This window comes from Seriola lalandi, unplaced genomic scaffold, assembly GCF_002814215.2.
Source record: "Seriola lalandi dorsalis isolate HSWRI2012SDOR001 ecotype SW California unplaced genomic scaffold, Sedor1 jcf7180002054524, whole genome shotgun sequence".
Lineage (NCBI taxonomy): Eukaryota > Metazoa > Chordata > Actinopteri > Carangiformes > Carangidae > Seriola > Seriola lalandi.
The window spans coordinates 2655734-2682959 of record NW_019525077.1 but is presented as its reverse complement, the minus strand read 5'-3'; the positions used below and the strand labels follow the sequence as shown (position 1 = coordinate 2682959).

Genomic DNA, 27226 nt, shown 5'->3' with positions numbered 1-27226 from the left:
AAGTGGTGAGACATTTAGAGGTTGTGTGTTTGATCCTTATCATATCAGACAGTCCGATACTCAAAGAAAGACTGACTAGCTTTTAGAAATGATGTCTCCAGTGTCTCTGACATAATGTCTCAAAGTGTTAGAGGACTCTTCAGGTGTTTTACAGTCTTTGGTTTGATCCTCAGGTGACTCAATAAAGTTTGAAGTCCAACATCCAAAGTGAAGACTCAAAATCTCTCTAATTTCAATGTTCATATGGACGCTTGGCTGTCTGAAATTTGTAAACCTATCCTTCAAATCTAAAAAGATTTTCCTTTGAATGGTGGTCGTTTTTTTTATTTAATTTTTTTTTTTATTTAAAGGATTGGATTTTCATTTAAAGTTTAAATAATGTTTTTTTGTTTGTTGGTTTGTTAGTGTTTTGGCGCTGGGTGGCGCTGTTGCCTTCACGTAGCACTCGGTCCGCCCTCCATGTAGACTCTTGAACGCTTCTCCTGCTTTCCTCGACCGCTGCAGCACAGCGGCGGCGGTTTCCCGGGCAACCGAGTAGCGACAACAAACGAAACAGTCGACAAAGTTATCAACAACATCAACAACAACCAAATGACAACGACGGTAGTTAAACACACAAGGTCAACATCAGACGGTTTGTTTTGGTAAAATGTAGATCGTTCCCTCGTTTATTTCAAACAATTTATTTCCACAACTCAGCTGTGAGGTGCTGAGATGAAAGTGGAAACATCACAAGTACAAGCGTTAGTGATTCTCAGAAACTACATTTCACCGTCATGAGCGAGGTATGTGTCCGAGTGGCGGTCCGTATCCGGCCCCTGCTTCCCAAGGAAGTCCTCCACAACCATCAGGTGTGTGTGCGGATGGTGCCGGGCACCGCACAGGTGATGCTCGGCTCGGACCGACTCTACTCCTTCGACCACGCATTTGGACCGACAGCCAGTCAGGATGAGGTGTACCAGTCCTGCGTCCAGCCGCTGGTGGAGTCCCTGGTCGACGGTTGCAATGCCACCGTCTTCTGTTATGGACAAACAGGGTCAGGGAAGACATACACACTCGGAGGGGGGAAACTGGGTAAGTTGCACGGGTGTCAGTTTTCATCCCAAAAATGAGGTTAAAACGATCCAGAGGAGTGATTTAAGAGATAAACTGAATTATTTAGAGCACATTTCTTTCTTTGACTGAGAAAGATAGGGAAATATTCCATTTGTTCACAATTTTTTTTAAATGTTTGATATATAAATTGAAAAAACAATCAGCTTTATTATCCCTGGGTGGGATTTTCTTAAAACATGGATTAAATTACGACCTGTGTGGTATTAAAAATGTCTTAAAATGTCTTAAATTTAACTTGGTGAACCCTGCAGAAAGCCTGACTTCAAAGTAAGCTTTTCTGACCAGTATTTTGCTGTTAACCCATTGTTATACTTCACATATGTACTAGAGATTTGACCTTGAAGGTCTTTTCTAATGTTTCACTCTCTGTTCTTTGCAACATTTACTCTATTACTGTGTCTCTTCCTTCCAAAACCTCTCTCAGATGAAGAGGGAGGAATTATTGACCGTGTGGCCCAAGATGTGTTCTTGTTGTTGGCGGAAAAGAGGAAAAACAGTGATGGTGTGGAGGCCACAGTGCGGGTGTCATATATGGAGCTGTACAGGGAAGAGCTGCGAGACCTGCTGGAGATGCACACCATTCACAAAGAGCTTCATATCAGAGAGGATGAGAAGGGAAACACAGGTAATGAAAATATTCTTTTTCACTGTCAGACAAATGTGACAAAATGTGAATTTATTTTTGTATGTTTCACATACTGTAGATTACATGAGAGGGGATGAGCCCATAGGATTTCCTAAACAAAGGACATGAGAATAAATTGATATCACTCTCTGTGTGTTGCCTTTGGGAATTTGTCCATATATCCACCCTCCACCTATTTGTTTACATCAATCCTATTTAATCGACATGCCGTTGATTGCACCACAAAGTTGGTTTTCATGCTACTGACACTCCTTTCTTTGTTAGCGATGTACTTTGTGTACTACTGAGAATCAGTATTGCACTTCCTCAGAGTTGGTTGGACACGCAAGAGACAGATTTAAAAATGAAGGCCAGTATATGGTGGTTTTTGTCCCAAGTATTAAAGGATTCTACACTTCCCATCAGGCCCCCTAAGTAGTGTCCACTTGGTTTCTGTAGTAGCTTTTTAGTCTCCAAGCCCAAGAGATAACCCTGGTGACATTAGTAAAGCTGCAGAAGACATTACATGTAATCAGTCAGAATAACAGGCTGTGTAATAGGCTACTCATTAATAAACTGATTTTAAGATGTAAAATCATTCATTTAATGAATGAGAAACCTTTCAGAGAGGATGAGGAAGTCATAGTAATACAACAAGGACAAAGACACTAAGTTGTACCCTGGGGGAAAGTAATATTTCAACCATGTTTTTTCAGTGGTGGTGGGAGCCAAAGAGATGGCTGTCACCTCAGCAGAGGAGCTACTCAGTGTTCTAGAGATGGGTAACGCTCTACGCCACACCAGCACCACAGGGATGAATGAGCATTCCAGTCGCTCTCATGCCATCCTCACCCTTCAGCTCATCCAGTGTTGCCGCAACAACACCTCCTTAAGGTCTGTCCGCTCTTCCAAACTCTGTCTGGTCGACCTAGCAGGCTCAGAGCGTGCTGGAAAAACTGGCAACACTGGAACACGGCTCAAAGAATCTGTTCATATCAACACAGGCCTGCTTGCACTGGGCAATGTTATCCGTGCCCTGTCTGACCCTGCTCGAACTCGCCGTGGTAACAACTGCAACAGCGCACACATACCATACCGTGCTGCCAAGATCACCCGTCTCCTCCGTGATTCATTGGGTGGCACCGCCCATACACTGATGGTGGCCTGTGTAAGCCCCTCTCACCACAGTGTAGCTGAGACTCTGAGTGTCCTGCAGTTTGCATCCAAGGCCCGTCACATTCGCAACCGTCCCAGAGCAATATCTACTCATACAGAGCTTAAATCATTACCTTCAGCCTGGGACCCCGGCGAGGCTCGACAAGGGGAGCTCGAGTTTGAAGTAAAGACACTGAGAGAGCTACTGAAAGAGAAGGAGAGAGAGATGGAGATGCAGAGGGAGAGGACAGGTGGAGAGATGGAGAGTTTCAAACAGCGCAGTCAGATAAGGTTATCTGAACTAGATCAGAAGATGACCCAAGAGCAATCATCACACTACCACCTCCTGGCACAGGAAGCTGCAGCTCTGCTTGCAGATATCTCTGGCCCCTCTCCAAGTCAATGTTTCAGGCAGGAACTGCAGGACTGGCAGGAGAGACTGGCAGCTGTCAATAACACACATCAAATCGATGATAAGGACTGTTCAGAGGGGAATGGAGACCAGCCTGACCATCTTACATTATTTAAGCTCAGAGAAGAGCTCAAGAAATGCCAGGTAATTATAAAAAGTAAAAAAGAAACATCAGATAGCCTTTAAAGTTAACAAATGTTTGTTTTATCAAACAATTGATGGGAGCTGTTCCACAATCCATAACACTCTATTTCAACTGTGCAATGCCCATCTCAACTCAAAGTGCTAGCTGATATGCCACTAATACTAAGGTTATGTAAATGCACTCAGTCATTTTATTCAATATAGTTGAAATTGATTAAAACAGTAAGCATGCAGACTGCTAATTAATCACTTGTCATTACCCTGTCATATTTCTCTTCTCATACCTTGTAAAGAGCAGTGCAAGTGACAGTGCTGCATAATTTAAAAGGGTCTAGCCTTCCTCATGTAGGAAACCAGTATTGTTATCCAGAAGTTGAAAAGTGTAGTTGTAACTAATAACATCCCATTTAGATGTGGCATACTCATTGCAGTCCTAGTACTGTTTATCCTGGCTTTCTGGCACACCCATAGGAATCGTGTTGTTATAGCTGTGTTTTCCCATGATGAGGTCAAGTCAAAATTTCCATTGTGACATCCTTTAATCCCTGAGAGCCTGAGATGAGATCATATGAACGAAAGCAACAGATGCACTGGATTAGTAAAATGCATAGACAGAAACAGCTATTCTGACTTTTAAAAATGAAAAGAGCGCTACTGAATCAATGATGAAATATCCATCAATCAAGGCATAGTGAAGAAAAGTGACATTTTTCTCTTATCTACTCTTACCCTTAGGAAGCTCTCAACATAGAGGAGCATCTATTGGAGCAGAAAGATGCAGAGCTGAGACAGGTACAAAAAGATGTTGAGGGGCTTCTTCAAGAGAGGAAAACCCACCTCCAAGCCTTAGAGGAAGAAAAGGAACATAATCGTATACAGGTGAGGAGAACAACAGTTTTGAATGCAGCTCTGTAATACAGTAGAAAAGGACGCTGCATTCAGTAAATCTGCAAATAAAACTTCAAAACTGTCCTAGAATAAGAATAAGAACAACTTTTTTATTATTTTGTTAAATGCGTGCCTGTGTGTACTGTTGTGTGTGAATGTTTTCAGACTGAACAACTGGTAGACCAACAGATTCTGATTGATCGTCTTCGCAGCGACCTCATGACCTTTCGGGGCACAACCTCAGGGGCCGCAGTGGAAGCAGTGGCTTCTGGGAACTCAGGCAAGAGGCCCCATAGTGTCCCTCTGATCAGACACAGCTATGGACATGGGCCTCCCAGGAAGGTAAGAGGTAGCTGCACTGTTTTGTTCTGTGTGTGTTATTGATTGTGTGTGTATAAGTTGTACCAGATACACTTGACTTTGTAAATACTAAACATAGATTCATGTGTGCATCCACTCACTGTTGTTTCATGACTGTGCATATTTCTGTTCGTATGCATATGTGCGTTTGTAGATTCACTCCAGTCCCCCAGCCTATTCACTGGAGAGGGTGATGGCAGCCTTTAAAATGCGCGGTCATCTCCTTCTGGCTAAGCTTGAGGAAAAGGATGAGGTGTACTGTCCATTCATAAAACAACAGGGAGAGAGCATAGACAGGGCTCAAGAGAAGGAGGAGGAGGATAAGGACTGTGTGAGCAAAATGGCATTTAGGTGAGTGTGTAATACCAGCCTACAGATTCTTTCTTCGTGAAGCCACCAGTGATTCACATTGAAACTAATTTTAGTTAATGGCGTGCAAGTCACAAAGTTTTTGTTCATGTGCTGCTACGAAAAAAGGTTTCACAAAAATACAGAAAAATGTAATTAAATTATTTATTAATGTTCAATGAAATATAATTTTTTTTCACTTTTGTCGAGATGCTTTTCTTCAGGTGTGGTAACATTTATTCCACATCTGCTCCCGCTTGTGTATAGCAGTGACTGTCCATGCACCAACATGGGAAGACAGGCACTGTGGGGGGTGTGTTGGTGACAGTTCAGTGACACGCTACAATTTCGGTGTCAAGAATGACTGCATTTTATGCTGCTCTCACAAGTCACAGAATCCCTTAATGTTACACCACTCATTAACTTCAACTAGTAAAAACATTAAAATGACAGCTCAAATACAGTTTTAATCGTGGTAATTTTGACAATAATAGTCTTGCATTTAAGTGCAATGCATTATACATGGCAAACACATGTAGCTAATTCAATTTTGTGCAACCAGTACCAAGCTATTGAGAAATACAGTTTCAAAATAGCCACACCAGTATCTGTGCTCTTGTGCGCCTCAAACTGGTCAAAAATACCTTAGTTTTCCGAACAGCCTCCACATCTATGCACTGCATATTCTTGGACGTGCATTGTGGATAGAACTGCTTTTAAAGAAGATGAAAAGAGCTGATATGATTGGCCATTAATGATGCTAGGATCTAATTTACATAGTTTTCCCCTAGAACTCTGTTTCCAAGTGTACTGCAGGTGTACCGTGCGCCTAAGAAATCCAAAAGGTCTTTGGTTTCACACATATCAATAATCCTTGATTCAGAAAGTCTTGCTTTTCTTAGTGATTTAATCTGAAATCATCTGCCTAATCAAATCCTGTGATGTTACTCCAGGCATTCTTTAAACAGAACATGGACGAGTCGGCAGAAGAAATCAGCTCTGAAAGAGAAAAACACTGGACTGGACCAAACATCTAATGGGAATCCATTAGTACAACAGCCTCAACGAGCTACAGGTATACTTTACATTTATTTGACAATCTTCTTTTTCCTTGTCTTGTTGTATTCAGGGGGATGCGTTCCTGTCTCCGTTCTCTTCTGTGATATTCCAGGAGTTAATTTATATCCAAGAAGTTTTTTCCTGTTATACTGTTATACTATTTCTTTACAGGGGCCAAGGAAAACCATGCCAAAAAAAGCCATATGATGAAGGCCCATCTAAGAGCCAGTGTTACTGAGAGAAGGATCCAAGATCTGTCAGTCAACATGCGGATGGAAGAGGAGCTCATCAAAGAGCTTGACAAAACTGGTGTTTATATTATTACATACTGTGTGTTTCTGTGTCTGTTGGTTTGAAGATAGTGAGTCAAGAAGAATAGAAATCTTTAGCTGATTTGTTTGTGTATTGAGGCTTCTGTCGAAAGGGTTATTTTGGTGATATTCAAAGCCACTAAATATATCTGCAAATTATGCATTTTTTTTGTTTAAAGCAACCATGAATAGAAACTTTCTGACTATACCTGATATCTCACATTTTGAGCTTTGAGCTCACACAGCTGTGTTTTTATCTGATAGACAAGAAAATCCAGGCCGTGGACAGACATGGCAGGCACAACAGAGATGGCACAGAAGCTGGCATGTTGGCAAGACTTTCCTTGCAGAACCAGCAGGTCCGAGCAGAGGTGTATCGCAGCCTTCAGCACATGAGACTGCGGAGAGAGCAGCTTCAGACCAACCTCAGGCAGCAGAGACAGATCACTGACGACAACAAAGAACTTGGCCAAAGTGGGGTTAGTTGCAAAAATGAACCCAGTAACATCAAACATGGTGTCTTGATGATGCAATAGGAAAAGTCTTGTGTAAAGCTATAAGTCAGCTCTGTTGATATAAACTTTGAAATCCTTTTTTTTTCGGTTGATGGGCGAAAATAAACAAAATCCAAAATAGAGAAATGTAAAAGCTGAGACAGCATGGGTAAATTATTAATGGCTCTTGAGTAAAGAGTAAATGTGATTTGTGTTTTTGTTTATAGGAGCAAAAAGCAGGAGATTTGACTGTGTGCAAAAGCATTCACCAGGAAGAGTCAAAGGAAAAGGTAAACCATTTACTACCACAAAGCAGTATAAATTATTTAAAAGTTTGTTTTGCTTTTTCTCCTTCAAAAAACATTTTGACAGAGTTTCTTTTGTATACAACTGTTCCTCCCCATTTATTATTTCTACCCCTCTGTCTTCTTATCGTATTAATTTGTCTGTCATCTCCCTCCTTTATCTCCTTGTTCTCACTATAGTTATGTGACAGCAGTTGGCTGGAGCAGGAGGAGGAGTGTGTGCTTCAGAGGAGAGCAGAGCTGCAAGAGCTGGAGGAGGAGCTGAGGAGGAGAGAGGAGGTGGTCCTGCGCAGAGAGGCCTATCTGCAACAAAAAAACAAACTGGAGGAGAAGATGCTACGCTCCAGTCAGGTCAGCCAGTATATATGTTTTTATTATGATTGAGCTAATTTTGTCACATGTCTATGTATGTTTATATCTAGAGGTTTTATATCACTTACTTTTCAGGCTCTGAGTCAGGACTTGCAGCGTGTGTCAATGCAGTTGGAGGCAGTGGAGGAGCACCTGGAGAGCAGTAGCAATGCAAGGCGGACTGGAGGAGTTACCAAAGAGGAACTGGAGAAGGAGAGAGACATGCTTAAAAAGAGGAGAGACACTCTGGATGCACAGTTGAAGGAAAACAGAGTACTTACTATGGAGGTCAGAAAGAAGGAAATGTGTTGTATTACACTAACATTGACACCTGATATGATTTATAGATTTTGCAGGTTTTGGTAAAATAAACTTTTGTTCACTTTGATTTTTGTGTGTCCTTATGTAGGAGGGGCATTCCCTGCTCCAGCTGGAGGAAGCTATTGAAGCTCTGGATGCAGCTCTGAAGTTTAAAAACAACTTCATCCAGGACAAACAGAAGAGGATGGCATTCGCAGACTCCTCTTCGTATCAGTCACAAAGCACCAAACCCGCCCCACTCTGTGATGTCATCAGGAAGCTGAGGGAGCTCGCACCAGCCGAGGCTTTGGAGCTGCTCATCAAATATTTCAACAAGGTAAGATAAAATGCACACACACATGGATGTATGCGACATTCTACGCTACTTACAAAGCCAACATGCTTCCTTTACTATATTAACTCTTCCCTATTATTTCCTATTTACAAATGAATACAATGTCTGGTGTCTGCGCTTTTCTTAAAACATGTTTTTAAATTAGTGAAAAAATGGATTCTACCATGGTGAGATGGAAACTGAATCCTCACTTCTTTTTCTGTTCCAGCAGAAGATTTATGTGTCACCTTTTCTCTTCCTCTGTTATTTACCTTCCCTTGCTTCTCTCTCCAGGTGATGTGCTTGAGTCAAAGATGACTCAGAAATGAAGCAGAACTGTTTTTGCAATGCTAATTAAATTATACCTCTGCCCTCCCTCTGCTTCCCCAATGCTCCCCTCTGTGCCCCTCATTTCCATCTGATATGTCTAAATACCATACCACCAACTTCTCCAGGAGGTTTGTTTGCACCATGTTATACTATTACACCATGAAAAACTCCCTCCCACCTGTTTTACTCTGTCCTTGTTTTTTTCTCAGCATGTGTCAGAGTAAACAAATGTTATATTGTGTAATTATATGTGTTTCTCTGCACTATTCTCTGGCCCCCCTCAACTTTATCATCCTCTCTAGGTTGTTTGTCTTCGTGAGGCAGAGCGCCATTTGCGTTTGCGCTGTGAAGAGCTGGAGCTTCATGCAGGAGAGCAAGAGGGGGTGCTGAGGGAGATGGAGGCTGCCATGCAGCGCCTGGCACTGGATGCAGACCGCAGGCTCACCCAGCAGCACCGAGCTCACCAGAACAACATCCAGCTACTCCTGCAGAAACTTCAAGGTGAGGAAATTAGGTCAGCCTGGAAAAAAAGTTTAGAAGTGAATTTATTTGTCCCATGCCTCTCCATATTTGTACAGAAATTGTGTCATAAATATTGCTGTTTCATTTACTTTGTCTCTGTGTATGCTTGTGTGTGTGTGTGTGCATGTGCGTGTGCATGTCCGTGTGCTTGTGTGTTTGTTTGTGTGTGTGTGTGTGTGTGTGTGTGTGTGTGTGTGATTAGAGGGTGGATCAGGAGAACCACAGCAGGCTATCCAAGACAGACTGCAGCATCTGGAGAAAGAACTGTTTTTCTACAAGAGCTCCAGCCGGCAGCTAAAAAACAAGCTCAGAGAACTTTTTAGTGGCGCCCTGCACCATGATGATCAGCAGTCATACATACAGGAGCACAGACAAACACACAATATGCAGGTACAAGCAGGCACAAGTAAATCCCAGATGCAAACTGAAGAGTTACAAGCAAGGACACGTATAGCAACAACATACACAAAGATACATGCAGAGCAAACAGACCAAAAGACAAAGTTCGATTCTCATATGAGGAGACATGCACACCAAACCCCCTGTCCTTCCTCATCTTCTGACCTCCAAGCAGACAGAAATACCAAACCTGAATACAATCAGATGCACACACACACACAGTCCCAGGGGAGGAATGAAAGAGAGGCTGGTAACAGTGGGGAAAGTTTAGAGATGACACCAGTCCGTCTGTGTCGCAAAGAACTGAGACAGATCTGTCCTGCTGACCTGCAGATCTCTGGTTCTGCCACAAGGAGGCGGCGGTCTGTTGTGAATACCAGCACAGAATCAATACTAGAAGACTCCATAGAAGTGTCCAAAAACACTGACAGATGATGTTGCATCATTTGCAGATCTATTCAGTGACTTCACGTAGATCAAAGTACCCAAAAGAGTCACTTGACACCAGTAACGTATACAGCAGATTCCAGTTGGGTAGTAGTAAGCAAAGGAAAATGTGTGTCATAAATGACTGCAGATAAAATTGAATATGAATGACACACTTCTTCCACTCATCTTAAGTATCTTGTGAAAACTGACTTTGTGGGGCTCTGAGGTCAGTGAGAAGTGCCCACAGGTGCATTAAATTATTTCCCAGAATGAAAAAAAGGGTCTGTAGGTAATGCATGTCCATATTCACAATATACTATGAAGATATGTTTTTGTTGTATTTTATTTATTTTTTGTAAATTCACTGTTGTCCTTTGTCGAACATGTAATACCACTGAATAGTGCAACCATGTAAAACTTCAGAGTTTATGACCTTAAAGTGTCCTTTAGAAGGACTGGAGTGTGAATACTTTACAGTGAACCACTTCAGTCTCTTGTCATAGCACTGTCTTCCTATGTCTTCCTGTCTTCTATGCTTAATGTTGTGGAGTTTTTTTTTAATTTAGTAACAGAGGAAACAAAAAGAAAGGCCAGTGTTGTTATGACAAAAAAATTAATTTGATAAATGGCATGTATAGAGAGAATTTCCAATAACTTGGCAGTGTGTTTACACAAAAAACAGAGTGACATTTCCTATTTTGCGATTATAGATACATACATCAAAATACAACACTGCACATTTCATGTTTTGTTCCCGTAAATTTGGAGATTTCTTATGTTTAAAGCTCTTATAGCCTAGATAAAGACATAAAACAAGACAAAAAACTATCTTTGCAATGAATAAATCTTACTGACATAAACACACTGCATGCATAAACGGCAACCTTATGTCGTATGTTGAGTGTGGGGAAAAAAAGCACTTTTCTGATATTATTTCTGTAGTCATAATACTTTACCTTATGGTTGTCACCAACTGCATCAACTAAACTGATTCTCCTCCTTTTACAACACTGCTAGTTTAAAACAATAAGTTAGAGAAAAGGTGTCATCAACCTATAGTTCGAAGTAATCAAATACAGCTGAGTGAGTTTTTCACCTTTAATTTTTGGCACTGTTTAGCACTTAAATGGCCAGTAGATACAGTGTGTTTTCTGCACTAAAACAGTAATGTGTTTTTATGTGTTTTTTGATACAATCTTTTTTTTGTCTGTTAGCTGTACTGTTAGCTATACTTGCTGTGTAAATTATTTCTGTAACTCTACAGTCAAATTTATTAAACTTACTAATTTGCATTTCTCTTTGCTTTGCCTTTATTGTGAGAATTCATTCCATTCCCTCACCCTCAGCCCATGGCCAGATTAATCCATGGAGCCATGGTTTTGGGGGTGAGTGTACTAAAAAACAGTGTGTAGTTGGGCCTCTTGTCATGTTTAAGATGTCTGTGAGGTGTTAAGTTCCACCAAAGAATAATTTCCTCTCTAACGGTTTAATTTAAATAAGTGTTTGAGGCCCAGGTGTAAGTGTAAAACAATTCAATATTCCACAAAATAACAAAGATTTGAGACAAATTTGTGTTGAATAGCTTTTGCGTCATATTAATCATCTCAAGACCACTCAGATTTATCATGTGACCCTTTGGAGGGGCCCTACCCATACACTGGGAATCTAGACTGGATTAGACTGCCCATATATAAAGATCCACCTCAACCAGCTACAACAGTAAATGCCGCTTACACATTGTTGCTTCAGTATAACACTTTAACAACGTCATATATAATAACAGATCAGCCAGAGGGGCAATTTTCTGTCTAATGTGTATGTAGATTTTGAATGAAGGATTTTTACTTATAATGGAATATGTATACATTGAGTTACTAATGCTTTTACCTGAGTAAAACAAAAGAACATAATTTAAAGCAGGAACTCAAAAGAGAAATGGCGATATCTGTTGCCAGAATGCGCGGTTTTCCGCCGAATCTAGACAGTCTCTGGGAAACTCCATGTCGGTCAAATTTGGCAACACTATTCCGTATCGCAGTCTTTATCCTTTTTGGCACCACCGGGCTGCTGTACTCAGACAATCGCTGGTAGCAAACCAACGGTAAGCGACAGTTTCCTCACGAACAGGTGAAAGTGTTCTTTAGCAACTTTTCTTGTGAGTACCAGCTTTTCCGGACAAGTCAACCAGTGCATTGAAAACAAAATATCTACGTGAACCTACATTTATATTATTAACCGTCGTGCATCGCTACTTTTGTACTTGTTTGAGGCTAACAAAACCGGCTAAGCCTTTTATAGTTAGCTAGGTTAACTTGCTGCTATGTAATGCTAGCTGCGTCTGTCACTAGACTGTTAGCAATGATACACTTCAAAACACTTAACATTTATCATCATTGTGTCTCTTTTGATAAGATATACTAACGAATAAATATTTTGCTTTAAATAAAGCTGTTGGTCCAGATATGGTGATGTTTTTATTTGAAAACAGGTTGTCACTAGAAGCTAACTCCTTTATAACCGGCTTCAAGTTTCCCATACTGAATTGTTCCTTGTCTTTTGTTATCAGTTAGTTTCCTGTTCGCAATGGCATCATCTGCAATGATCACCGTCCCCACCACCGCCTCCCGCTTCGCCTTGCTTCAGATAGACTCGGATTCGGATTCCGACACCTCCGAACCGGGGAAGACCACCACTAAAAGCGGACGGGACTCCTCTGGGAAGCCCCGACAAGGAAAGGCAGGAGCAGCCGGGGGGAAAGCAGCTCAGGGAAACGACAAGAAGAAAGATAAGAAAAGAAGAAGAAGGAGCAGCAGCAGAGTGAGGCTAATGAGGTGAGTGACTGTTAGGACAGGAGCATATGACGAATCTGTGCTTCACACAGCACACATCTATGCATATTTCATAACCTCCGTTTTGTGACAGGAATACACAATGACTGAGCTCTTCTGTTGCCGTTTCACACAGGGTGGTGTCAGGCACACTCCAGCAGGCTTTATTTTGATCTCAGTTGTTTAGCACAGGTGTTGGCATTAATTCAAGTTGAGAGTGGAACCAGCGGTTTTTCATTTGAGATGTTTACTCCTTGATAAGACACATCACAAAATGTTGTCTCAATATCACTCACTTAGCCAAAGCAACAGCCAAAATACAGCCTACATACAAACCAGCCAAAAAAGAAGCAACTTTTTTCTTTTGTAATAATGTGTAGGGATGTATGCATCTTTTTTCAGTGAGATGATCAAATGGCCCCTCAGAAAGGCAATTTTACTTACATAGCACATTTCTTAACAAGTAATACAGTGTACTTTGCACTCAAATGTAGAGCTTGCAGTTGATAAGTCATTTAATAGATTAGTTCATGGACAGAAAAGTAATTATTGCAACTATTGTGATAATTGATAGTTGTGTCTTTTTTGAAGCAAAAATGTCAACAGGGTATCTACAGGTCTTAAACAGCCTTAAAAGTAGTTAATTCAGTTTCCCTGAAACTTATTTCACCGAATTCCCCAAGAAAGCGCCAGTAGGTATAAATAAGACTTGAATTTAATTTACAAACGTTAGTAATGTTAATTTTAAAACATTTGGATATGATTGCAGGTTTTCAGGAGACATGCAGACACTGTCACTACTACTAACTACAGTAGCTAGTGTTGTAGCTACTACTACTAGTGTAGTATAGTTATGAGTAAGTGGTGATTTGAGAAAAAACATAAATTAACAGAAGACAACTCAATTTTTGTTAGCGTAAAGAAAGCCCGGTAAGACTCAAAGCTGCTACTTTCCATGCACAAACATGCTGATAGCTTCTAAAGCAAACAACAAACCATGGTAACAGTTCATAATAGAGCAATAATGGTCATATCAGTGTTTGGATTAAATTTTATCTCTCTTTCTATCAGTTACGTAATCTGGCCTTCAAGAAGATTCCTCAGAAGTCCTGTGCCCCACCTCCATGTATGACACTGTCAGGAATAGCCAGTGAACTTCTCACTCCTGCGTCAGGGGACCACAGTATACCTTCAGAGGGGTGGCAGCAGTGGAAGCAGAGGGATGAGCAGGTAAGAGAGAACCACTCCCATCACAAATATGTTAGCAACTTTACTTCCAGCTCTTTTGTGTGGAGCTATTCAGACATCAGCAGCAGAGGAGTGGTTGTGCGGGCAGCTTCCATGTATGCACGGATTGATTGATTTTTCATACATTTACTTAAAATGTCACCTCTTTCCTTCTGTTCTTTACTGAAAACTTGATGGAGAGAGTGAGGATGTTGTTTATTAAAGGCATTAGAATAGAGCAGATTCATGAAATTCAGTATATTGTCTTTCCCTGATATAACTGCATTTCAAACGGGTCATGTCTGACCTGACAGACATTACAATATATATTTCCCAAGCCCTTGTTGTTCTCTGCACATAGATCTGTTTACCTGCTCTCCCTCTAGATAACCACTGAACTATATGAGGCAGACTTGGAGAAGGCCTTGATTCTAAGTAAACTGGAGTACGAACAACACAAACAGGTACACTGCTTTCATACACACACTAATATACCCCTTTTGAAAAGCATTTTAATGGGAAAGTACAGTTGTCCGAGTTAAAAGGTTTGGAGAAATGTATCAGTCTTATATAGCTCTTAATTTGGAGCAGTATTCATGACAGTGTTGGCATTTATGATATGGCAAGGGATCAGTATGAATATGCTAAATCATCACTCATGTAAATTCATCATCTGAAATTTAGCAGAAACACATTTTGTAAGAAAAGACAATGCAACACAGTCTCAGCCTCGCTTCCCACTGTTTTCACTATTCCTCAAGTTGTGTTGCCCTATGACATACCTGTCACATTCAGACGCCGCAGTGTATTGTCTCCCACATGCTGGCACTTTGAGCAGTTACAGAGGTGCCAGTGGTCATTCAAAACAGGTACTGAATTTGTGATGCCAAGAAACCTTTTCATCTCCTCTGCAAACTTCTCTGGATCTTTTGTTTCAGATGCATTGGAATTAAAGAAAACGGAAAACATCAGCACTAAAAACAAATATTTTGTTGTTAACAATATCAAACTACGTCTGTCTGTCTTTGCACGGCACAGTTTATAGGTCAATGACTGTGGTGCTAAAATGCTGACTTTAATTCATGATCACGAGGAAATAATCCTTTTTATACAACAACACCAATGGAAAAATTACAAGGTTGTATATTATTCACCTAACATGGATATGAATACAATCCCCTTGATGCTGAAAGTCAATACTTTAACCTCACAGACAGGTTTCATTTGAAATCCAGCGCTGGGATAGCACTATTTTAAATTAAATGATATACTATCAAAAATTATTTCTTGTATGAAATGGAAGTTGAAGTCAGTTTTATTTTTTTAAGCCTCATTTAAATAGTGATTATAAACTAGGAACTTTTAGTTAGAACTTTAGCTTAAGTTAATCAATCTGCTTTCATTCAGCAGATCAACACAAACACAACCTCGCCAAAGTCACGAGGAGGAAAAGAGGGCGGAGGGAAGAAGGACAAAAAGAAGAATCAGCAGGCAAAAGACAAAAAGACGGTTTCACTGCAGGACTTCCAGGCTGAAGGCAGTGTAGGTGAGACAAACTTATCCATCAGTTTCAAAAGCCATTAAATTAGGATCTTGTGTGCTGTAGCCCACAACACAACCTATAACTGTACTCCCTTTAGCACTGTAAAAACTATACTACATGTATTTTTTCAGAAAACTTTGTGTAAATAATTGTTATATAAGTGTACTTATCTCCTTGCAGAACATTCAAGTAAGAAACAAGAGAAAGAGGTGAGCAAGAATATGCACTGTATAAATATACGGCAACAGTTCTATTTAGCTATACCGAATATGTACAAGGTTTCATTTGGGCCTGAATACATGAGGGATATGGCACACTACTGTTGAAATACTGACCACATTCCCATCCAGGACGCCAGAGCAGCTAACCTGGCACTAGGAATCGGGCAGGAGGAGCGTTTTTTTAATAAACTGGAAGATGACGTCAGTCGGATTATCCAACAGGAGAAGAGACGTGAGCAGTACGCTAACAGCCAGGGGCAAGAAGTCAACACGTCCACAGAACATGAACCAGTGAGTGAACGGACACAAACACACATGTACCACAAAATACTCATCTAGCTGTCTGTGCATGAACATGAACAATGGTCTCTCCTTAGAGCTGTCTGTGCGCACAATTTCACATTAATCAAGTGAAGTTTGTTTCTCCTTACTTAGCTGAGTTAGTGGGAAGTTTAAATTTGTCCTCACTTGCTCTTTTCTCCCTGTTATTCCTGTAAGGACCCTCGGGCAGAGCAACTGAAGTACGAACTGGAGAAGAAAGACCAGGAAATCGATAAGCTAAAGAAGACAATCTCACAGTGGGAGGTCAGCAGTTATAAGCAGTTACTCAGTCATTCTATAATTTCTCTGGAAAATTATAATTTCACCCCTTTTGTTTCGGAATAGGTAGTCTTATGTTAACTGCAGTATGCGGCTCTCCCCTGCAGCTCTCTATCTAACAAGCTTACTGCGGTTTCTTTGTATTTTACCACTCCTCTCTTGAAATATTTTAAACTGCTGTCAAAAAGGCTGTCAGAACAGTGCAGAGACATATCCATGTAGACGAACAGGAATTTACAGTTCAGAGTACATACGACTCTCCCCTAACCGATGCTCATATTTTTGAATAAAACATATCAGATCATATCTATTTTCTTTTTGTATTTGATGTATGCATTTGCTACAGTAAGCCACAGGCCTTTTTAATTGATACACAAAGGGTTTGATATTTGTTTTAAAGTGACACTGCTGAAGAAAAATTAAAATTCAGGTGATTGATGATTTACTTGAGCTAATTTTAGCTGCACAGCTGAAGGAAGGGTACAGTACATCGGAACAATCAGTGCAGTCTTCAAGGGAAAAAGAAATCAGCACATGGAACTGTGGGAGTTTGTAAAATGGCAAGAAAGAATTCACCAAGGACAGAAAAGCTGGATTTTTGAGAGACTGACTATGAACAGCTTATTGGAAATTTCCTATCAACTGTCTGTTGAGTAGCAAACATTATTTCCCCGGGTATTTGAAATGTGGCATAAAAGTTTCTAGTTTCATGTCTCTCAAATAACGAGAGAGGCTGTGGGCAGCTTGAATTCCTGTTGGTCACAATGGAGTCCAGTACTGACCGGTTTCCAGAATGAAAAAAATGTATCAACATGTCTAACTTTTTAAACCACACCCGTGGCACAACCCAAGTCTCCTTGCCTTTCTGTTGTGACAAAAGGTTTTTTCTTCTTTCTTCTTAACTCGATAGGTGAAATACAAAGAGGTGAAAGCAAGAAATTCCCAGCTGCTGAAAATGCTCCAACAGGGAGAGAGTGAGTTGAACATCACCCAAATTACACTATATAGCCCCCCTTTGCTCTCCTTTCCTTTCCTTTCCTTCCCTTCCCTTTCCTTTCCTTTCCTTTCCTTTCCTTTCCTTCCCTTTCCTTTCCTTCCTTCCCTTTCCTTTCCTTTCCAACCCAAATGAATAATTAATGTTATCTGTCTGATGTTTCTAATCTGTCTCCTTCAGTGAAAGATAAAGCAGAAATCCTTCTACAGGTAGAAGAGCTACTACATATAAAAGAAGAACTGTCATCACAGGTGTGTTATAGTGAGATAATGATTATAAGTGAGGAATGTGGGTGTGTCAGATATTTGTACATCTATGTGCATTTTTTTTTTTTAGGTAACATTACTACATGCCGCCCTTGAACAAGAAAGATCTAAAGTCAAAGGTCTGCAGTCAGAACAGCCGAAACATCAGGTGAGAATAATCCTCACTTTCTCATTTTCTTGTTACCTCTGAGTGACGTGTGGAAATGTCACCATAACAGGCAAGAATAAGAATCTATATTATATATCTATATATCAGACTTGTGGTTTAGATAGACAAGATGCTTGCATGTTCCTTCTTTCCCTCTCTGTAGACCGCAGAAACAGAAGCCAGTAGGTCAGTTGAAGTGAGAAAGGTTACAGTGTAAGTAATAGACAGTCAGAGTAGATGTAAGGTTAGTCTCAGGTCACTTCAGAGAATTTGTACTTTTTTTTAATAATGCCACAGGAGCATTTTCATTGTCAGTAAAACTTTGTTTTAAGTTTTTTTCATTTCATTTTAAATTAATTCATTTCTGTGGCATAGACTCAGAGAGCTATTTTTCTTTTAATGTGTTTTCTCTTTCTATTTTCATTGACTTTGAATTAGGTCAATAAAAACACACACACAGGCTTCAGTGAAGTAAATACAATAATTGTGTACTTTCTCACTTTCGCTTATGTTTGGCAGGGAAATAAAAAAGGGAAGAAAGGCTCGGAGACGGATCTATGAAGGTTTCCAAAGGAAAAGACCTATATAGAAAAAGAAATAATGAATGAACAAATGAAGAAAAGCATTACTGATCGTAATCAGGGTTTTCTTTCCTTAAGGTTTTTTTTTTAGCTTGGACTCCATGTCAGCATAAATGCATGCCTCCCTTAATTACACACACACATACACACACAGTATACACTCCATGTATTACACAGCTGAACACGACAAGAATTAAAGAAACTTCTTAAGTTGATTGACTTTCAAGTTTGTGTTGAAATGATGGCTTGGCACACAGTGCTGCCCTCTGCAGGCACAAGCGTGCCACTGCATCTTTAGTACTGCTGACGGTTGTGTGCCTGATCTTTCTGTGGGTTTTAATGCCAAAATGACAGATGTGAAATTTTTGTTTTTGTTTGTTTGTTTTCTCACTGTTAAGTAAATAAAGTACTTTTTCAGTGAACAAAATTCTTTAATTTTTTTGTATATTGTCTTGAACGTCAAAATTTTACAAAACTTCTTTGCCTGAAATGCAAAATGTAACTGTATAGCAAAAGTAATGATAATAGCAATAATCTTTTATTAATGGAGCACTTTTCAAAACCTAATTTACAAAGTACTTCACACAAGGCAGCAAAGTGAAATAAATTCTAAAAGCATTAAAATGCCTTAGATGGTAATAAAACCAATTCTATCAACGTAAGATAAATATGGCATAAAAAGGTAGAAAATTTGGCAATTCGAAGAAATAAAAACTCGAAGTAAAGTCAGGACAAGCACTTACATAAAAAAGATGTTTTATAATTAGATTTAAACTCATTTAATTTAATCCCAATCATCATTATCTTGTGATAGGAAACGTGTTTTTTTGTAATATAAATACACATTTCTTCCTATTGATAATTTTAAAGTATCTCATGTCAAAGCTCGGCCCTGACTCCCACAGTTTGTGCTTCGTAATGTAACAAGTGCTTTGAAATGAACTGAAATGCAGAGGATATTTCACTTTTAGACCCATTGTGCAACTCCGGTGAAAGTTTGACAATAATTTTGCTTTTTTTTTTTTTAATGCTTAAAATATGTCTGCTTTGATCTTGATGGTGATTTTTAAGACAGTGAAATGAACCGTAGTCTTAAAACTGCTGATTAATTTAGTGGTCTACTATTTCTTTAAATTGAATCCGGTTACATAATTATAATCATGAAATAATTATCTTCTCGCAGTAGCCTCTGGGTAAAGAACCGTAAATTAAAAGAGGTATAAAAGCAGAAAATTCCCGTCACATAATAGAAAAAATCAGATTTGTATGTAGGCTACACCCTGCTGCGCAGTCGGGTCAGAGCTGGAACACATCCACACAACTTTTTGCAGAGTCATCGGGACAGACACGCACCTCCGCTCCGGGTCCGCTTATCTCCATCGTGAGCCCGGGCAGCACTGAGATGTCAGGCGCGATGAAAGATGAACCGAGATCAGCCAGTGAATGTCAGAGGACTGAAATGATCCACGTTGCGGTTAAAAGTCTCACGGAGAGCAAAGACTTCACCGTCCGAGGAGACTGCACCGTCAGACAGGTCAGGAGACCAGACAGCCACAGGGTCTGGAAGCTTTGTTCGTAAAATGGTTCGGTTTGATTATTGATGCGCAGTGATTTCAGTAATCGTTTCCATACCACAAACTGAGCATTATTATTAAAACCTGCCAAATTATGGTATTAGACTAGAGCCATCGCTGTGTTATGTTTGGCTGGCAAAGCGCCGTTGTGTGTTTATCGTGTGTGTCTGGTGGGTACAGCTAAAATGGGGTCTGTCAGATCGCCTGGGAGCCTCAGCAGAGCAGCTGGTGCTGATCCAGTCCGGCCGGGTCCTCAGAGAGTCAGAGATCCTGAGTCACCTTAAAGGGCAGAATGAGTCAGTCAGCCTCTGCATGATCCGAAGGTAAACACACACACACACACACACACACACACACACACACACACACACACACACACATATGTTCTCGTCGTCATCAGACTCATTTAAGCTTCACAAATACATGTTTATTTGCGATAGTGTGCATCTGCCCCAACTACAAAAATAGTAGGCTAACTGCTGAAAAATTCAGAGGGCTGTGAGTTTGAAGGGATAGTCTGCCTTTGTAAAATATGCAGTCAGTCGCATGTGTCTGTGCCCCATTTTGGTCAGTGTTTGCTAAATAACCACATTTGCTCTAGACTATCACTCACAGGGGCATCCTTTTAATTAGTCATGTCACTGAAATGAAATCAGGCACTACTGTTACATACAGTGACAAAGCAAATTTTGTCTTAAATACTTCGTATCTTAGCACTCTAGTGTCAGTATGAGATATCAGAATTGTGTATACAAATGTCATAAGTCAGACATAGATGAGCTCACTGTCCTAATAGCTCTATCAGTTCTATTCTAAAAAAAAAAACCATATGCAGTTTTTTTTTTACAACACATCTGGAACTCTAGATTCATCTTAAGTTCATCCCTCTCAGGCCTCAGCGTTCCTCTGCTGCACCCACCAGTGATCCAGCTTCAGAGACGGTCCAATCAGGGCTCACGGATGTTCTCGACTCTGATCATGATATCCTCACACCATCTCCCACCTCTCCCCTCTGCCTGGGTAAGAACTGCAAAACACAGGAACTCCCCACACCTACAGTTATTTTCTACCTTTCCTCACATTTCACACTTGCACTTGATATGTGTTTCGGTTTTAGAGTAGTTTACAGTTTAGAGTCTACATTTTTCCTGTCCTCTCTATGTGGGATTATACTGCTGCTGTGGGATGATAAGATCATACACCAGTGCAGTTACATACTCCTGCATTTTTGATCTGATGTTGTTCCCATAGTGCAAGGACTGGACAGTCTTGGCCTAACAAACAGTGGGCCTGGATTCTTCCCTGCACTCCAACGCCAGATGGAGAAGCAGCTGTTGGCTGACCCAGAGATGATGCACTCTGTTCTGTGCAGCCCCCTCGTGCAGAGCACCCTCTCCACCTCCAGCCCCCAAATAACCAGACAGCTCATTCTGTCCAATCCCCAAGTTCAGCAGCTCCTAGAAACAAACCCAGAGGTGGGAGACATGATAAACAACACAGACATCATCACACAGGTGGGTGTAGTTTGGGATAAGTTGGCATTATAACGTGTACATGCAAAAATGCACTGCTATGAATATGCAAGTTTCCATGAAGTAAATTGAGTTTTTATTAAAAGAAAAATTAAGTGCTTTTCTAAATATGCTTTAGGATTTGTGATATGTGTGTGACATGAATCTGTTAAAAGGAAAAAGAAAGGTCATTTTTCATTTTACTGACTTGAACATAGTTGATCCCTCCTTTACTAATTTCTCCCACCCATATGTTCAATATCTTTTGCTCTTGCTTCTGTTTCCAGGTGCTGGAACTCGTCAGGAATCCTGACCTGATAGAGGAAGTGATGCGTAATGAAGACAGAGCATTAGACAATGAAACCATCAGTGATAACTCGGATGGACCTCAGAAGACTGAGGTGAAAACACAGGAACATAGTCTTTGCAGCTAATGTTTCCCTTTCTATGTGAGGTCAAAGTAATCTTGTGTATTTTAACCCACTGTTTGTTAATGCTCTCTCTTTTAGACCCAGACAGGAGTACCCCCAGCGGTGACTGCATCATCTGGGATTCGACAGACACCAATAAGAGAAAGAGACCAGACACCTCCATCCTCCAGTCACTCCACAGATCCTCTCAGAGAACTGACTGCCTCGCCCACAGCTGATCCAAACTCTCAGAGTACTAATACTGCAGGCAAGAGATTTCTCAGTTTATTTTTTTGTCCTTTGATGTATTTCAAGTTAATTTAAAGATGTTGGTACTCTCTGCCCATCATCAGTTTTAATCAGCTTAACTATAATTATACATTTCAACCTGCTTTTTTTTCATTTTGTATCTGCGGTCTCCTCCCCCCTGCCTCAGGCATGCAGTCACTGCTGGAGGAGATCACAGCCAGTCCAGGTCTGATGGAGAACCTGCTGTCTGGGCCGTACGTCAGCAGCCTTCTGAACTGCCTCAGCCAGAACCCTGACTTGGCTGCACAGGTGACGCATGACAGAAAACTCATGACAGGTGGCAGATCACTCATTTTCACCAGTGCTGAGCCAGTAGTTATTGGATGGACGGCAAAAGCGGGACGAGCCATATTATCATGAATGTCTGTGAGTGACTGACTGAGTGACCATAATTCCACCGTTGGTCAGCCGAATGCCATGTGACTGAGTTGCAGTTTCCCTGATGCTCTTTTAAAAAGAATTGGTGCGAACAGTTTCTATTAGAGGGGCGTTTACAGCCTACAGTGTTGCCAACAAAGCACATTTGAATCAAATGATCTCAGTTCGGTTTGCTTCAAATCTGCGTTGAAGTTCACTTAACCTGAGCATTGTGAGCCCAAAGTGTTCCATGTTCGTCTCTCCTTTTGCCTCTTTAGTTTAGCCCTGCCATAGGAAAATCACATGCTATTGCACTGGGAAGCTTGAAAAAAAAGCATATAGTGTACATGGAACCATGACCGCTGGTAACGTCAGCAAGACTGGTGGACGAGGAGTAGTTTTGTCTGAGGAATATAGGCTAGTTCTCTTTCAAATTAACTCACAATGCAAAACCGTAAAAAGAACTAACTCTCCTTTCTGTTGGCTCACTTTAACAGGACTGAGTTTGGTTTGTTTAAAAAGGACTATATGTGAAAACCTCCTAATGTTCTGTCTGAGTCATCATTTTACAATTAAATATAGCCAAAATCACAGCACTGTGTTTGGTGATTCTGTCAGACAATGTCACAGTTATAAAAAAATCAGGATTTTAGCAGAACAGAGCGGCAGCTGGGATGTGACTGCTGGTTAACATGAAGTCTTAATGTGGCACATTTCAGTCACTATTTCATACTTGAAACAGAAAAACATGTAAATGAGAACAGCTTTACTGGGAATTCGGCTGCATTAAAATACTGTTTATGTGAGCACAGAGACTAGGAGAAACAGACATAGGGCTGAAACCGGCAGAATGCAAATAGCCTACAACATAGTTCAGCCATATACTCGGCTTTGACCTGGTCTTGTTTTTTTAGTTTTTGCTATTGCAATGAGCATCTGAATGGCTGCAAAATCATGTGGGCTGCCAATCAGAGGTCTGGAACGAGGCTACAATCCCCCAGTGTACTTCTTGTTAACATATCCCCATAATCTCTACTCACTCAGACAGGTCTTATAGTCCATTCTGCTCTGCTTTCAGATACTGCTGAGCCACCCTTTGTTCTCAGGGAATCCTCAGCTGCAGCAGCAGATGAGACAGCAGCTCCCTCTCTTCCTGCAACAGGTTTGTTTATTCTCCTCACTATTACTCTCCACTACTGCCATTTTGCGACTGAAACACATATCATGATAAAGATGTCCTGTATTTAATGCATTCATCTTTGACTTTTTACTTGAACAACACTCCTTCCTGATATCTATAGTGCGCAGACTTCATTGTTCACAGTGTTTATCATTAATATTTTAATTATTGATTATGAATTATGTGTAGATGCAGAATCCGGAGCTGCTCACAGCCATGTTGAACCCCAGAGCCATGGAGGCTGTGCTACAGATCCAGCACGGCCTACAGACTCTGGCTGCAGAGGCTCCCGTCCTCATACCTGCGTGAGTAAGAACAAACAGTACAGCTCAACCTAAAGAGATTTTGTCCTGGTGGTCTGGTTTCTGGGTAAAAGATTTGTGTTTTGAACATACTGTAAAACTTTTCATGAGTAAAGCTATATCATATCTTCTTGCAGGACTGGACTTGGAAACACTGGGGCCAATGTTAATATTGCCCCTGAGTTTGTGTCTGACTCTGCACCGAACAGCCAATCAGGAAATGGTCCTCAGGTTGCCACGGTGACAGAGCAGCAGCAGCAGTTTGTGCAACAGATGCTACAGGCACTGGCTAACACCAATAATGTGGTACCTCAGTCTTTCCTATATAACCTTGTTGTCAGCTTCTGTAAATTTGAACTGCTTTTGAATTTGAAATATCGCCACTAAATAGCATTTTAACGTGAAAAGCCCAATGGAAACGTCTCTTTACAATGCTGGGCTTTCTTATCATTATCACAAAAGGAAAGTTTATGAGACAACAACATTTCCCTAATATTGAACTTACAATGGTTCAGTGCTCACTGTAGAAACCACTTTTTTTTTCTTTTTTTTTTTAAGTATTTACACAAACAGTACCTCATGTAGAGAGTAGCTACATCCAAACTCATAGTCCTCCTTGCACTGACTGGTGATGACGTCCTTGCTCCACAAACCTCACCACATCAGGTGACGTCCAGCTGTGATGTTTGGTGTGGTCAAAGGTTCAGGATGCATTTCAACCCACAGAGGCCAGTGCAGCTACACTTTTCTTCCAAAGTCCAATGTTGAGTTATTTTAAGTTTGTCACGTAACTGGAAAAGAAGTCAGTGTTGTTACCTATGGTCCCAACATGCAGTGTGTTCAAATAAGACATGAAAGATATGCTGTTAAAATAAATAGGCCACATGATCTCCAGAATGATTAGGAAAGACACATGTGAAGTTTTGTCACATTGTATGCCATATTTTCACTCCCAGACACAAAACATCTTTGCTAATTCTTTGCAATCATGGTAATGTAATAGGTAGGACTTCAAATAACTCTCCTGTCCTGTCATGTCAGGTCCATCATGAGGAGGCTGAGTTCCAGGAGGAGCTGGAGCACCTGAGCTCAATGGGCTTCAGAGACAGACAGGCAAACCTTCAGGCCCTCATCAGCACAGGAGGAGACCTCAACACTGCTATACAACATCTGCTTGGTCTCTGACACACACACACACACACGCACACAAGCACGCACACACACACACACACACACACACACACACACACACACAGATTCTGTGCACATAAACATACATAAGTGAATGCACAGGTACTAACATTTGCAGACACTTATCATTATCAACAATTACAAAGTGCTTTACAAAAATCAAACAGTAAAGACATGCAAGCCATATTTATATTGCTGCACTTTCAAAGACATACTTATATTCATTCCTTAACTTCACATACTAACCTCTGTCTGCAGTAGTAGTAGTGGCGCTGTAGTAAAAGATATTCAGTCTTGGCATCACAGTCACCTTCACTATACTGTGCTGTACACTTGTTTTTCCTTATCTGAATTGAAGCTCTAAGGATAGTGGATGCCATATGGTGACCAGATCTTAAAGCCCCTTGAGGCAAATATGTGGCTTTGGGCTGTATAAATACATTTAATACATACATAAAAACATAATACATAATACACATGAATTTATTTGGTTTTTATGAAGTGAAAACTGAGAAAACATAAACACCTTCCATTTTGTCCTTCCAGAGTGAACGCTTTGAGTTAATATTAAGGTAGAAACAAAAGACTACAATCATTGTCACTGTATCAGTGACATGCACTGGTGCAGGTCAGTACAGGTACTTAAATCCACCTCACATACCTTATACTTGTAGCAATTGCATAAATATTCAGAGGTAGGTCATGTATTATTAATCTCTGTGCAGACGCACTATGAACCTCAGGCCTCTTTTCACTCTACCACCTGGACAACTGAGTCCAATGAAAGCTTTTAACACCCAGAGACAGTCAGATGTCCTGGAAGCTCACGGCAGATTCACACTCTCAGATTGAACCAGGAGCATCTTCTGTTGAGTGCTGTTTTCCTGATCTCCCTTGCTGCTCTTGTATCTTGTCCACCACAGGCTGTGCAGACGGCAAGCACACCAGATTATTCTAAAGTTTGTCTCCAAAAGTAGACTCAGCTCCAAAAGATGTGTTTAAAAATGCAGAGGTGGACTTTGTGCAAAAGCAAGAAGTGTTTGAATGTCATTGTTTATCTTGAGGAGACACAGGCACAGAAACTCAGATTTGCAGGACTAATCTTCTCAACAACATTCTCACAGACTTGAAAAAAATGTCCAGAACTTAAAAAAATAATGACAACAGAATTTATGATGATAATAATGAATATTTTACTTTGCATACGTGAGCCACTTCTTTGAAAACCTTTGTGCCTAACTATTTTCCACTGCACTGACTGGTAATGCCTGGGATTTGATGTTCTTTCCTTTAGCTTTTCTTCAATTTAGCTGAAATGCACCATGCTACAGGAGTGTGTCATATGGAGCAGGTGCATTTTGTATCCCTCTGGATGTAACTAAACAACAACTGAGCAACATACTGTCACTCATCTTGCTGACCTGTGGATGCTGATGTAATAAGTAAAAGGTGTTGAATGCCACTCTGTTATTTACTTTTTCTTTCAGTGTCTTTTTTAGTCTGTCAAAACAATTCTGTCGTCTTTCAATCATGTAAATATGCAGTGGTTGTAATACAGATGTTCTACATTAGGGTTATCAATACAATTAATTCAACAGCAGTTTTTTAGGACTTCTGCAAATGATTATATCCATCATTAATTAATCTGTCGATGTTTTTCTTCTACAAGTAATATATTAATCATTTAGGCTATAAAATGTCAGTAAATAGGAAAAATATCTATCACAACTTCCTAGAGCCCAGCTTCATATTACCCGTTTTGTTCAGCTAGTAGACCGACATCCAGAAGATGTTCAGGTTACACTTATATCAAATAGAATAGGAGCAACTCCTCCCATTTGCGAAGCTGTAAACACAATGATGTACCCAGAGTTGGTGTAGAGGTCACAGAGCATAACCTGACAGTTTCAATAAAGACATAAGTCAAACACAAACTGGCATACTCATTTATAATACAATAACTAAAAATCTTATTATTTTTCATATACATAAGTTACCACGCTACTCCCTCTGCTAATAATATCTAAGCTTGAACTTTTCCACTATAAACACCAGGGGGCAGTTACACCTAACTTTTTTTCAGTTATGTCAGCTATTTTGGT

General features: G+C 40.4%; 3 protein-coding genes across 3 annotated transcripts; all 3 read left to right on the top strand.

The window, feature by feature from the left end:
• The first annotated feature begins 547 nt into the window (after positions 1–547).
• LOC111660911 (kinesin-like protein KIF27) lies at positions 548–11174 on the top strand. Its single transcript, XM_023414347.2, has 15 exons — positions 548–1074; positions 1541–1741; positions 2458–3452; positions 4188–4331; positions 4506–4682; positions 4855–5051; positions 6002–6123; positions 6279–6416; positions 6683–6897; positions 7140–7202; positions 7398–7568; positions 7665–7856; positions 7978–8205; positions 8835–9033; positions 9257–11174. Exons 1-15 carry the CDS (start codon positions 777–779, stop codon positions 9886–9888), a joined length of 3972 nt encoding a protein of 1323 aa, XP_023270115.1. The 5' UTR covers positions 548–776; the 3' UTR covers positions 9889–11174.
• An 802-nt stretch (positions 11175–11976) lies between these two features.
• gkap1 (G kinase anchoring protein 1) lies at positions 11977–18717 on the top strand. The gene is given in 13 exon segments (XM_087176083.1): positions 11977–12037; positions 12449–12670; positions 12673–12713; positions 13782–13940; positions 14324–14401; positions 15348–15483; positions 15661–15689; positions 15831–15992; positions 16200–16286; positions 17212–17275; positions 17476–17546; positions 17632–17709; positions 18229–18717. Coding segments are annotated over 12 exon segments (1152 nt in total). The 5' UTR covers positions 11977–12037; positions 12449–12465; the 3' UTR covers positions 18271–18717.
• An 889-nt stretch (positions 18718–19606) lies between these two features.
• Positions 19607–26586, top strand: LOC111660891 (ubiquilin-1). Its single transcript, XM_023414322.2, has 11 exons — positions 19607–19824; positions 20045–20187; positions 20757–20884; positions 21116–21378; positions 21663–21776; positions 21885–22053; positions 22222–22343; positions 23530–23613; positions 23821–23936; positions 24071–24239; positions 24975–26586. Exons 1-11 carry the CDS (start codon positions 19693–19695, stop codon positions 25116–25118), a joined length of 1584 nt encoding a protein of 527 aa, XP_023270090.1. The 5' UTR covers positions 19607–19692; the 3' UTR covers positions 25119–26586.
• Positions 26587–27226: the final 640 nt, after the last annotated feature.